Here is a 13,580-nt window from a genome sequence, read left to right on the forward strand (position 1 = left end):
TTGGTCCCTTGATGGATCTTAGAAATGCCAATGACTTCATTATATTTTACTTCTGTAAATTAAGAAAATCTCCTTTGAAAATCTGCTATTTAATATGCATGCTTACTTAAATTGCAAATATTAACTTAAACTTTGTTATGATAGCATTATTTTTTGCTAAAATGTTGTCTAGGTTCTATTTTGAGGAGTAATTTTCATTTATCATAAAAATTATTTCTCTATATTTTCCCCTCCATTAGTTCTTCTCCTGAAATTCTTTTTTATGTTGTTGATGCTTGTTTCACTGAAGTAGAAAACCTTAACATTTTTTACATTTTTCCATTTTCAGTAATGTTCTATTTGATCTAGAGTAATTCTTATTTTGACTTCTTTGTTGTTCCATCCTTTCCTACCTTTCTATGTTCTTTGCCAATAGCCAGCCCAATACTCATCATAATATACCCTAAAGTGCTTTTCCCTGAAATTCAGTTGTCATTTATTCTATCTTCTGACTAATCTTTACTAAATGCCAATTTTGTTTCCATTTACAAATAATGACACAAATATAAGTCCAGAAATTTTGCCATGACTTTTGAGATCCTCCAATGTACTTTAAAAACTATTTCTCTAATTATAATATATGACCATAATTCTTGACCATAATTCTACATGAGATCAACTTCATCTATATTGATCTACTATTTGGAAAGACACTGATGCTGGGAAAGATTTAGGGAAAGAGGAGAAAGAGGCAACAGAAGATGAGATGGTTGGATAGCATCTCCAACACAATGGAAATGAATTTGAACAAACTCCAGGAAATAGTGAAGGACAGGGAAGGCTGGTATGCTGCAGCCCATGGGGCACAAAGAGTGGGACACAACTTAGCAACTGAACAACAAAAACAGCAATTATTCCCTGAATATCACTTGAACATTTTTGCCTTAACTGGAATGTCCACCAACATGTATTTCTTGCAGTGGCTATCCTCTTTCTGTCCTTCTATTACAATATCTACTCCAGCTTTTTCCCTCAAGTTTTATTGTCCTCTATGCAGCCTTCTTGACCATAAATGTCATAATGGCCATAATTGATACACATCATCTTGTTTTATCATTCTTCTTTTTATGTAGTATTTTTGCCTTACCAAATAAAGTAGAAATACTTTGACATTAGAAACTATGACATTATTTTATGTACCATAGCATCTTAAAAGAATGATTTTCAAAATGCATGTATTCAATAAATACTTACTTATTTTGGTAAATAATTTTTAGTTTACCTAATTCTATATTTAAGATAGTACTGCATTTCTTTATTTGAGGGTAGTTCAAAAAAGATATATTTGTCATGAATGCATTATCCAGGCTGTGAGTGTAAAATGTTTTCTTACTTTAAATGAGACTCTCATGTGAATATACTGGCATTTTGACTATCCAATACCAATTTTAATACAAAATTATGATTGATTGTTTGGCTTTTAAGTAATTCTATCATTTAATCAATGTTGCTTATATCAAGTGAATCAATCTATGTAACATTATACCCTTATCAATTTCTTCAAAGGTATTATATCTATTCCCAATATAAGAAGAGTAAAATATCAAGATTGGATTTTTCAGCATCAGTGAATGCCATTTTATTACTCAAATTCCACCCAACCCTAAACAGATATTTTAATTTGAAATATTTAATTTTTTTCTGAATGATATAAAGGCCCCATTTCACTGTCAACTCTCATTATTTATTTATTTTTAATGCCTAAATTTAAATATCAGAAATGAAGGTGAAGTTAACTGGATAGGTATAAATATATCAATCCTGACCAGTTTTTTCTGAACACAACATTGTCATTAGAAGATTATTTCACTTTCTTCTGGCATTTAGGTGCAAAGACTCTGGGGGAGGCCATTTTGTACCATATGTATCTTCCTCTGGGGGAGGTAACCAAAAGTCAAGAATGGTAAATGATGTTGAATCTCTAGAGCAAAGATTAAGGCATGACCTTAAATTTTAGTTCTTTTTTTTTTTTTTTCCTAATCTGCACATTTTAATATATCTGTGGGGGTCAATAGAGTAAATCTAGCCTTTGGGAAATGTATTAAACTAGAGAATTATGTGTTGTCTTTTTACTATATACTTTTAATCCCCGATTTATAGCCAATGTGCCCAGTCACCAAAATGTTCATAAAAATATGGTCTTGATTAATGGATGAATTGATAGTTTGTATGGAATGAAAATTAACCAAGTGTTTTAATAAAAATTAACTAATCAATTTCAAGATTAATTTCATTTTATTGCAATGAATATGTTATTTATTATACCCATTAGCAAATCTGTGTAAAATTGTTCAGAACTTTTTAAATGCCTACATGTGTTTGGCTTTTAAAATGGCTGCATCTTTCAAGTTTTGTCTTTTCTGTAAACTACAAAAGGTCAAACTGGGAATTGCTTAAGTAAGAATTGGCAGATATTTCTCAAAAGTTCTAGTATCTTTAAACTTTATTTAAGTCGGTGAGGTGATTCCAAAATTTGATATTGTCAGTACTGTCAGTGTTCTGTACCCAGTGTACGATAAACTCTCGGTAAAGTGTTTTTTCATTATTCTGCCATGCATTTATATGTATTATCAGTTTAGGAGAAATATAAGTGAGGGTGATGAGCTTTCCCTTCTAGAAATTTACATTTAAATATAGTAGAGAAGGGTTCCTTGATGGCTCAGTGGGTAAAGAATCTGCCTGCAATACAAGAGACACAGGAGATGGGGATTTGATCCCTGGGTTGGGAAGATCCCCTGGAGGAGGAAATGGCAACCCACTCCAATATTCTTCCTTGGAAAATCCCATGGACAGAGGAGCCTGGATGGCTACAATCCTTGGGGTCACAAACAGTCAGACACAACTGAGCAAGTAACATACATAATCAGTTAAGTTCAGTTCAGTCACTCAGTCGTGTCCGACTCTTTGTGACCATATGAACCGCAGCACGCCAGGCATCTCTGTCCATCACCAACTCCCAGAGTCCACCCAGATCCGTGTCCATCGAGTTGGTGATGCCATCCAGCCATCTCATCCTCTGTTGTCCCCTTCTCCTCCTGCCTTCAATCTTTCCCAGCATCAGGGTCTTTTCCAATGAGTTAGCTCTTTGCATGAGGTGGCCAAAGTATTGGAGTTTCAGCTTCAACATCAGTCCTTCCAGTGAACACCCAGGACTGATGTCCTTTAGGATGGACTGGTTGGATCCCCTTGCAGTTCAAGGGACTCTCAAGAGTCTTCTCCAACACACACATCATTATCAACAATATACATTTTATTTGTTTAGTGAACATGCCTCTGGATCAAAGACATTTATTTGTTGATGTTATAAATGGAACTATCCAAGAATATTTTGAAAAGTTATTGATCCTTTAGTTTTATTTTGAAGATAGAATGTAGCCAGCCATGTGGAGGTTAGAGAAAGGGAGATGGCAAAGGCAATAGTTTGCACAAAAGCACATTGGTGAGGAAGTGTGAGTCAGTGGGGAAGTGGAGGATGATTAATTGTAGTTGTCTACAGCTGCAAAAGTATTAAGGAACAATTGGAAATAAACTTGGAAAAGTTAGTTTTCTTTCAATTAAAATGTACACAATAACTAATTAACTGAATAAAACAAATGCAATTTGGAGATTTTTGAGTAGGCAGGTAAAATTAAATTTTTTTGAAATATACGCTTGCAGCAACCTGAGAAATATTCTCATGGGGAGAAACACTGAAGAGATATTAAGTCAGAAAAAGACATACAGAATTTGATACATCACTCTCTCAGATTAGAAGAAATATCTCAGGTTACAAATAAGTGAGTGCATGCATTAGGGAAACAGTGTTGGAAATAAGAATGCATACAAGTAATATTTCAGAGGTTATATATCCAAGACTTTACAATTGATTGGTAATGACCAAAAATTGAATAGTAAACAGTTAGCAATTTTTTTTCTTCCAATTTTATTTTATTTTTAAACTTTACATAATTGTATTAGTTTTGCCAAATATCAAAATGAATCCGCCACAGGTATACATGTGTTCCCCATCCCGAACCCTCCTCCCTCCTCCCTCCCCATACCATCCCTCTGGGCCGTCCCAGTGCACCAGCCCCAAGCATCCAGCATCATGCATCGAACCTGGACTGGCAACTCGTTTCCTACATGATATTTTACATGTTTCATTGCCATTCTCCCAAATCTTCCCACCCTCTCCCTCTCCCACAGAGTCCATAAGACTGTTCTATACATCAGTGTCTCTTTTGCTGTCTCGTACACCGGGTTATTGTTACCATCTTTCTAAATTCCATATATATATGCATTAGAATACTGTATTTATGTTTTTCCTTCTGGCTTACTTCACTCTGTATAATAGGCTCCAGTTTCATCCACCTCATTAGAACTGATTCAAATGTTTTCTTTTTAATGGCTGAGTAATACTCCATTGTGTATATGTACCAGCTTTCTTATCCATTCATCTGCTGATGGACATCTAGGTTGCTTCCATGTCTTGGCTATTATAAACAGTGCTGCGATGAACATTGGGGTACACGTGTCTCTTTCCCTTCTGGTTTCCTCAGTGTGTATGCCCAGCAGTGCGATTGCTGGATCATAAGGCAGTTCTATTTCCAGTTTTTTAAGGAATCTCCACACTGTTCTCCATAGTGGTGCAAGGGTTAAGTGTTCATTTTGAACATGGAGAATTTGAAATTAAAATATGCTATTCAATTGAATGTGAGTTGAGAATTAGAAATTGTAGGATTAAACTATGGGAAAGCATAGACTGGAGAACCAAAGAGAAAAGGAAATTGATGTCATGAAATAAGATGATATCTTAAAGGAGCAAGTATAAATAGTAAAAAGAGAATGAGAAAAATCACAATTCCCTTCTTTATTCCAACTATATCACCTTTTTTTCTACCTCTGTCCCTTCTATCCATAAGTATGAGTAAACCTTTCCCAGTTTGTAAAGTCCCATGTCCAGAATTGTGGATCCCCTCAAATTCTACACATTTCTACAGATATAATTTCTTAAGAGGCCAATCTTAAATTCCTTGACTTTGTCTACAGTTTGATTCTATTGTCCCCATTGGGGATTAGTTACTTCTACAAAGAAAAAGTCTTCTTCTGTCAATTCTCACTAGAATTGACAATGTTTATAATAGATACTCTCTTGTTCCTTCATTTGGGGCTTCCCTGGTGGTTCAGACAGTAGAGTATCCACCTGCAATGCAGGAGACCTGCATTCGAACACGGTCTGAAAGATCCCTTGAAGAAGGAAATGGCACTGCAGTATTCTTGCCTGGGAAATCCCATGGACAGAGGAACCTGGCCAGCTACAGTTCATGGGATCACAGAGAGTCAGACTTGACTGAATGACTAACACACTTCCTTGGTTCTTCTAATTTTCTTCCTATTCTAATTCTTTGTTATTCTTAACATGTTTCTCTCTGAAATATTAGACTTACTAGGACACTTTTTGAGCCCCTATCATATATGTACTCTCTGAGTGTTGATGAAATTATTAATAAAAAAGGGCCAAGACTGGAGAGAAGAGAGCAATGTAGCCCATCCTGTTTCTCAGGGAGGTTTCCAGAAAAAGGATTCATCAATCAAGTATGGGACGTACAAGGAATTATTTTAAAAAGTTTAAATAACATGTATGACAAGTTTTGGTTGATAAATATTGTCTTCCTTTCTCATATTTTTGATTTCACATTTTATTTACTTAAACATTGTCAACATAGGTATGGTAGTTACATCCTTAGTCTAATTTATTTTTTTTGAATTTCATGGGTATAATTTCTCCTCTAGGTTATTTCAACTAATTCGTGCTCACAGTACCTTATTTCACCATGTATTTTATAGTGTCGTAATGTGAATTAAATTTGAAGAGAGGTTCGTTTATGAAAATCTTGTGGAGTTGGGACTGATTATGAAGGGATTTTGTGTTTGTTTCTGCCACGTAGCTGTGAGTCCTATGTGAAACAGCTTTATAAGTTAATTTTCAGCTTGGGGTTTCCCAAAGAACATATATTTGCAATTTCAAAATTCCAAATCTAGGATATGGTAGAAGCATGGTTAACCTCTTTAAGGAGAAACATTTTTCCTTTACACAGGCCAGAAGAGCCAACTATCCTTGTCATTCTCTTTTGCCAGTAGGCTAGTTTATTCTATACCCTTCTTAACACTAAGGGTGAATCTTTTTCTGGTCCAGTGTTTGGTGATGTTCTATAGCATCCCCTCTTCTCAGCAAGCTTGGATCCATCCTCTGCAATCTTTGAGCCTTTTAGTTACTATGACCCACAAATTCCCAATGTAGGCTTGAACTCTAAATTTCAGATTTTTCTTCATTTTTTTTTTTTTTCCTTGAAGCACCATTACTGTCCTGAAAAGGTTCAGTTCAGTTCAGTCGTGTCTGACTCTTTGGGACCCCATGGACTGCAGCACACCAGGCTTCCCTGTCCATCACCAACTGCTGGAGTTTGTTCAAACTCATGTCCATCCAGTCAGTGATGCCATCCAACCATCTCATTCTCCGTCACCCCCTTCTCCTCCTGCCTTCAGTCTTTCAATCATTCCCAGCATCAGGGTCTTTTTGGAGTCAGTTCTTTTTCTGAAAAGGTTAGCTATGCATTTCTGGGAGCAAAGGATGGTGGAACAGTGTTTTAGGGCATGGTCACACTGTCTTGACATATTATTAGAAACATAAATCTTTTAATTTATGTTAAAGCATAATTTTAATTATCTTCTGATGTTAGAATATTCAGCTCTTTTATTCCAAATCTGACAATAAACTTTTTTGAATATCTTTATTTTATTACCATTGCTCTAGTTACTTCAATTAACTTATCTATTTTGTGGAAAAAAAAAAAGGAAAAAGTTTATTAGTTTATTCCCCCCTCATTATGTAGTACCTCGTCTCTTCCACATGCTTGTCTTCTTTCATGGAAATATTTTAGTAGTTAGTCAAAAAGTACTTAACTTAAAGATTTAATTATTGTAATAGCAGTGTAGGGTGTACTCTTTTTAAGCAAGTTTCCAAATTTTGAGCAAAAATTTTCTGTAGCTGTTGCCCAATCTGGTAGCACACATAAGCCCTAGCCTGTGAATATGGAACAGTTGTCTGAGTATGAATTTTCTCAACATTTCAACAGAGCTTTAATACATCTTTTATTTGCCCTGGTTGTAAAGTGCATAATGATATAATGGGTATAATTTGTTAGATTGTGTTTTGTAAACTTTCATTTCTCTATAGGTAATAAAAGCATAAGAGGATAAATAATTGCTATTTAGATCATGTGATATCAACACGATGTGTTAATATTTTAGCATTTATGTTTAAAAGCAAAATTAATTTTACTCAAATATTTTCTTTCAGCTCTTCTTCAAGTGACAATTTCACTTAGCAAAGTAGAGCTTAGTGTGGGTGAATCTAAATTCTTCACATGTACAGGTATGTATTTCTACAAATATTTTCAGATAGCTTGTTTCATTCTTCAGTTAGTTATATAATATACTGAGTAATTTCATAGTTAAAGTATCATTCTCTAGAAATAAAATTGTATATTATCATTGGACTTATAATGATTGAAAAAGTGTTAATAAGCACATTTTACATATTAAGCACTAAGAATTTTATTTATTACTTTCCAGTTACTAATCTTGACTGTCAAACAAACTAGATTATTTTGAAGATAGCTTAGAAAATATAATGTATGCATGATAACTTTTAAATAAATTGAAATATTTCCCTCTAATAGTAATATTAGAATAAATTTATATGTTATAATTGAATAATTTTGTTTAGAAATATCATATATTATAATGCTATGAGAAATTATATGGTTCTACTTAAGCAACAAAATTTTATTCAGTATGTAAAACTCACAAATCAACACATTCTACTGCTATTTAGATTCACAATATTAATTTTCATGCATAAAGGACTTCATATATAAAGTTTTAAAATATTCATGCAGTGCCAAATTGTGTTTTAATATATTTAAAAATTGTTTTCTTTCATGATTATAATTTAGCATTTCAAAACGGAATTAAATATGTATTTCTGACATAAAATTCATTATAAAAGTTGTCTTGAGAATAGCATGACTTATGTAAATCATTATTGCAATTAATAAAAATAGAAGCAATTATAATAATGTATCTAAAAATCATATCAATTCATATGAATCTCTAGTAAAGGCCATGATTCTTCATAAATTTGCCTTCTTAAGGGTCTGAATTGATAGGTCTGTTGATACATGTTGTTGTATATTTGCAAATGGGAAGACAGAAAGTAGGGGAGAGATTGGTTCAGTATTTTTTTTTATGTCAGCACAGCTTTGGCATAAAATATAACTCTTTGTTTCTAAACTTTAACCATACTTTATATGTACAAATGTACACATGCACACATCCAGCTCAAATGTATCACAAAATCACAGAAAAATGAAATTGTTTAAAAAAATGAATTTGAAAATAAAATCAAATTTTATTATATTCTTGGATTTGCATTACCTTTATGAACTTAAAAATACAATCCATTGTATTATTTTCTTGGATTTGCATTATCTTTATAATATAAATCATATGATGTATTGCCTCTGTAGATAATTCATAAATTAACACATAATTGAAGAGTATGAATTAACATCATCCAGTGTTAGTGTTTGGCTCTTAGTAATAGGCAAACTAATAAAGCACTTTTTTTTCCCTTTTATATAAAGAAAATTAACCAAGAGCTGTACTGTTGTCCTGGAAGAAACCTTATTTATTTTAAATGCAGTAGTAAAGCAAAAATCTAAAAATGAAAATGTGGGAAACCTATACAAATCAGAACACTTGTATATATTTTTCTATCATAGTGTTGATATGTTGATATGATTCTAAAATTTCCTGCACTGAGACATCTAAAACTATGTCTTCAGATTGAACTAGAAGGTGCTCATGTTACAGAACTGGGTTTTTGACTCTTTAATCAATAGAAATTGGTAAGAGGCCAGATGAGAAATTCAGACAGGGCTTTATCCTGAATTCTGCTACACACTAGGATGTGAAAACGAGTGACAGGTTTCCTTGCTTGCTTTCTGAGGTGGGGTGAGCTGGTCCTTTAAATGGTTTGAGGGTAGGTGTGAATCACTGGGTCACTGTGGAGAGGTAGCCTAGGTGGTACACTACGCAGGTGTCATGGGTAGTACCCTGCTTTTGCTCCCTCAAACGTAGCAGTTGGAATTTGGCCTTTATGCATCTTGATCACAATTTGCTGCAACTGCATGTGCTTGCAGTTATTTTTAGTCTCTTATAGTTTCTTTGTATTCTTTTACTCTAGGAGACATTTTTTCAGGTGCAAGCATTTCAGTGAAAGGGTCCCAGGTCCCAAGACTCAACGGAGCTCAGTCATATCCTCACAGACAAATGTGTCCCATGTATGAATTTTTATGTTACCTTTTCAGGAAAATAAATTTAATTCTACTTATTAATTTTCCCATTAGCCCAGTATCATCAGCAATATAACATGGACATTTTTATTTGGAATTACTATTTATTGGATTTGCCAAAAAAAGAAAGAATTATGATTGCACTATGAAAATCCAGAATAAACTCTCCATGATAATGAATTTTTTCCATATCATTAAGAATTAAAATGTCCAAAATATTTCACAGAAATATCCTATATAATTTACTGTGTAAAATGAGGATTTTGTATTTCTCATATTTAAAGTAATGCACATTTAAATGATTTCTTTGTAACTTCGTGATGGAAGAAGAGGGAATTAAAACAAGTACCTCCCCCAGATGAGTTACCCTGTAACTACTACGGTTTTATGGCTCTGTTTAGAAAAACTGAATATAACATAACTAAAATCATTCACGATTTAACTAAACTTCTTTCATACTTTTTTCTTCATCATGTCTAATTTGATATAGGAAGGAAGATAATTTGTTTCTAAAGCCATTTTGGGGGGAAAAGAGAAGGAGAGGGAACAATTTTCTTCAAAAAGGTCCCAAAAGATATTAGTTAACTTTATGCATTTTCCCCCGAAACTTTTCAGTTAATAGTGCATGCTGCTTCCACAAATTATCTCACAAGCAATTAGGTGAAATACATCCTTTTGGTGTCTAAAAGTAAACATGGGAAGCTTCAGCTTTTACGGAGAGGATAATAACCTAGATTCTGAATTGGAAAACTTAAATAAATGTTTACCCTGTAATGATTTGGCTGTAATTGCCTACCACCATAAGTATCGTTTCAATACATTCTAATTATCATATGATTAAATAGTTAACAGTTTTAGAATCAACTGATGAAATTACTCATTTCAGTTGGAAAAAGAGAAGATTAGGGATTCATTTGAAAAATAGTCATTGGCCTTATCTATGCAAGTTTAACAACTTGAGAGATTAATTCAAAATTCTGTTAACAAAAGCCAAAGTTTATTTTATAGAAGATTTACATTTTTATGAGCTCTGCTGTATGGCAGGGAGAGTGCTATTTCCTGACTCTATCAGAAAGAATTGAGCAGATGAAAGTATGTTCATAATCGTGTTTCAATTTGGATTATGTCTACTGGAGATGGCTCAGTGGGTAAACAATTTGCCTGCCAATGCAGGAGACACAGGAGATGTGGGTTCAGTTACTGGGTTGGGAAGGGCTCCTGGAGAAGGAAATGGCAACCCACTCCATTATTCTTGCCCAGGAAATACCATAGACAGAGGAGCCTCGTGGGCTACAGTCCATGGGATCTTAAAGAGTCGGACGCAAACAGGCACACACACGTCTATCAAATGGAATGTTATTTGGATTCAGTTGCCTAGCCAGTTTCAGTACTTAGATATAATAATCATAATCCATAGATCACTGTGGTAAAGTTTACACTATGTAAGTGCTAAGTCGCTTCAGTAGTGTCCAGCTGTTTGCAACCCTATGGACTGTAGCCCGCCAGGCTTCTCTGTCCATGGGATTCTCCAGGCAAGAATACTGGAGTGGGTTGCCATGCCCTCCTCCAGGGAATCTTCCTGACCCAGGGACTGAAACTCGACTCCTCCATTGCAGGTGGATTCTTTAGCACTGAGCCGTCTGGGAAGCCCCAAAGTTTACTCTTATCATAGCTTAAATACCATACTGGAAAACCCATTTCCTATGGGTTTTGCTTACTCAGACGAGATTTAATCCTCAGTGTTGGATAAATAAGGATGAACATGTGTGCTAGCATTTGTGTTTACTTTCAATTTTGTAAGATTTTCAGATTTTGAGTATTCTGTTTACATTTTTTTTTCTAAATTGTTAAAGTTGTTACATAATAGTAAATGCCAATATCAAAACAAACACTTGAAACGTATTTTCAAGCATTTCTTTTCTATGGCTCTCTGCAGCAATTGGTGAACCTGAGAGTATAGATTGGTATAATCCTCAAGGGGAGAAGATAATTTCAACACAGAGGGTATCAGTGCAAAAGGAAGGTATTAGATCAAGATTAACCATCTATAATGCAAATATAGAAGATGCAGGGATATATCGTTGCCAAGCAACAGATGCCAAAGGACAGACACAAGAAGCTACAGTTGTTTTGGAAATTTACCGTAAGTCATGCATTTATGTTTTATTGATTGAAATTATAAATTCTTATAAAAATTCAAATTGAAATGCACTTAACAATAGAAGCTAGTACTCATTGAGAACTAACTTTGTGCTGGACAGTGTAATAATAAGACTTTTACATATATCAGCTTATTTATATTTTACCATAGTACATCTCTAAAATAAGATAGATAAAAGGTTACAGTGGATTATAAACATGTAGATGGAGCCAAATCTATTGGGTAAATAATAGAGATGAAAATGTTTTAGTTTTCTGATGCCATTAAGAATCTGTTAGGTAATAGATAACAGTTTATTTAGTGTTACAGAACTTACTAGGAATGCTTTTTTCACTTTAAAAGCTCATGACTAGAGAAAATATCCTGTGTGACAGCAGGGAACAGTCAAGAATGAGAACTGGGGAAGGATAAGTTGACAGACTTTAGATAGGAGAAAAAGTTGAAAACTCATATAAAGAAGAAAAATTTCTAACCAGATTCTTAGCTCCAGGTGTTTTCATTAACAAGGTGTTCTACACTTAGACCTCATTTTATGACTTGAAATTGATTAATTCCTCATTCCTACTTTTAGGAATCCTTAACCTGTTTAGGCGGAGAAGGCAATGGCACCCCACTCCAGTACTCTTGCCTGGAAAATCCCATGGATGGAGGAGCCTAGTAGGTTGCAGTCCATGGGGTCGCTAAGAGTCAGACACAACTGAGCGACTTCACTTTCACTTTTCACTTTCATGCATTGGAGAAGGAAATGGCATCCTACTCCAGTGTTCTTGCCTGGAGAATCCCAGAGACGGGGGAGCCTGATGGGCTGCCGTGTATAGGGTCGCACAGAGTCGGACACGACTGAAGTGACAGCAGTAGCAGTAGCAACCTGTTTAGGAAAACTGAAGATCATTGATTCCCTGGTTTTGAAACCAGGTTCCATCACTTAATTCTGTGGTCCTGAGCAATTGGGTACCCTCTCTGTTTTCAATTTCCATTTATAAAATGGGTATAATAGTAGTACTTACATCATACACAGAGTTGCTTTGAGGACTACATTAATTCATGCGCAATGTGCCTAGAATATTACTGTGCAATTAATTTGTGGTAGTTAGCATTTATACCAATGAAAAACTATAAACGTTTTAGAATGCTAGCTCATAAGTCATGTCTTCCTTACAGCTGTGTTGAAAAAAGGGCCAAAAGAGTGCCATAGCCATACTTCCTCTTAAGATGACAACAATCTGTTGGAACATTGTTGTCCTCATTTGTCCTGATTTGACCTTTTTTTCCCTCCTGTTAGTTTCTAAACTCCTCAGAGAAGGATGTTTTACTTCTTTATATGCCCATTTGCTGTACTAATTTCATAAATTACAAAAGACTAAATTGAAAACATCATTTCATAGACTAGTATCTGGAAAAAAAAACTGTCATTTGAAATGATACAAAGGAAAATTCCTGGTGTTTTATTTGTAAAGGTAATTTTTTTTTATTAGTAAGAACAGTGAATTACCTTTGTGAAAATTTCTCATTAAGCATAAATATCCACATCCATGCATTCATTTGATACACTTATGGATGTCTACTATATGGCAGACAATATTCTAATTCCTAAAGACTCATTAGTGACTAAAACAGAAAATGTCACTGGCCATTTGGTGCTAACATTTTAGAAGGTAGAAACAGGAGACAAAAAGTAAGCTAAAACTAATGTATAAATGCTAGATATATATATATTATAGAACCCTATAGGGAAGACATTAAGTAGTTTAGAAATAAAGGGTGATGACTATTTTGTATGTGGAGACTGGGCAAGAATTTGGTGGAATTTAAGAGAGTGCAAATGCCCCAGAATGAAAGCAAGTCTGGAGTGTTCAAGGAAGTGCCTGGAGTACAGATTAGGAGGAGAGAAGAAAAATTGGGATCAAAAATTATGAGATAGACTCCAGTTCATATAGGACCTCATATAGCACTGTAAAGACTTTGGACTTTATTCTCAGTGA

The 13,580-nt window shown here is 34.3% G+C and overlaps 1 protein-coding gene across 2 annotated transcripts in view; it reads left to right on the forward strand.

Annotated features, from left to right (window-relative positions):
- Nucleotides 1-13,580, forward strand: part of NCAM2 (neural cell adhesion molecule 2) — a 559,186-nt gene that overhangs the window by 321,105 nt on the left and 224,501 nt on the right. For both annotated transcript variants that reach the window (XM_086322171.1, XM_086322181.1), the window contains exons 2-3: nt 7,379-7,453; nt 11,374-11,580. In XM_086322171.1, the coding sequence (XP_086178297.1) occupies nt 7,379-7,453; nt 11,374-11,580 (282 nt within the window). The remainder of the gene's footprint in view (nt 1-7,378; nt 7,454-11,373; nt 11,581-13,580) is intronic.

This window comes from Bos grunniens, chromosome 1 (genome assembly GCF_055505025.1).
Source record: "Bos grunniens cultivar Pamir isolate PY7600 chromosome 1, Bosgru_T2T1.0, whole genome shotgun sequence".
NCBI lineage: Eukaryota > Metazoa > Chordata > Mammalia > Artiodactyla > Bovidae > Bos > Bos grunniens.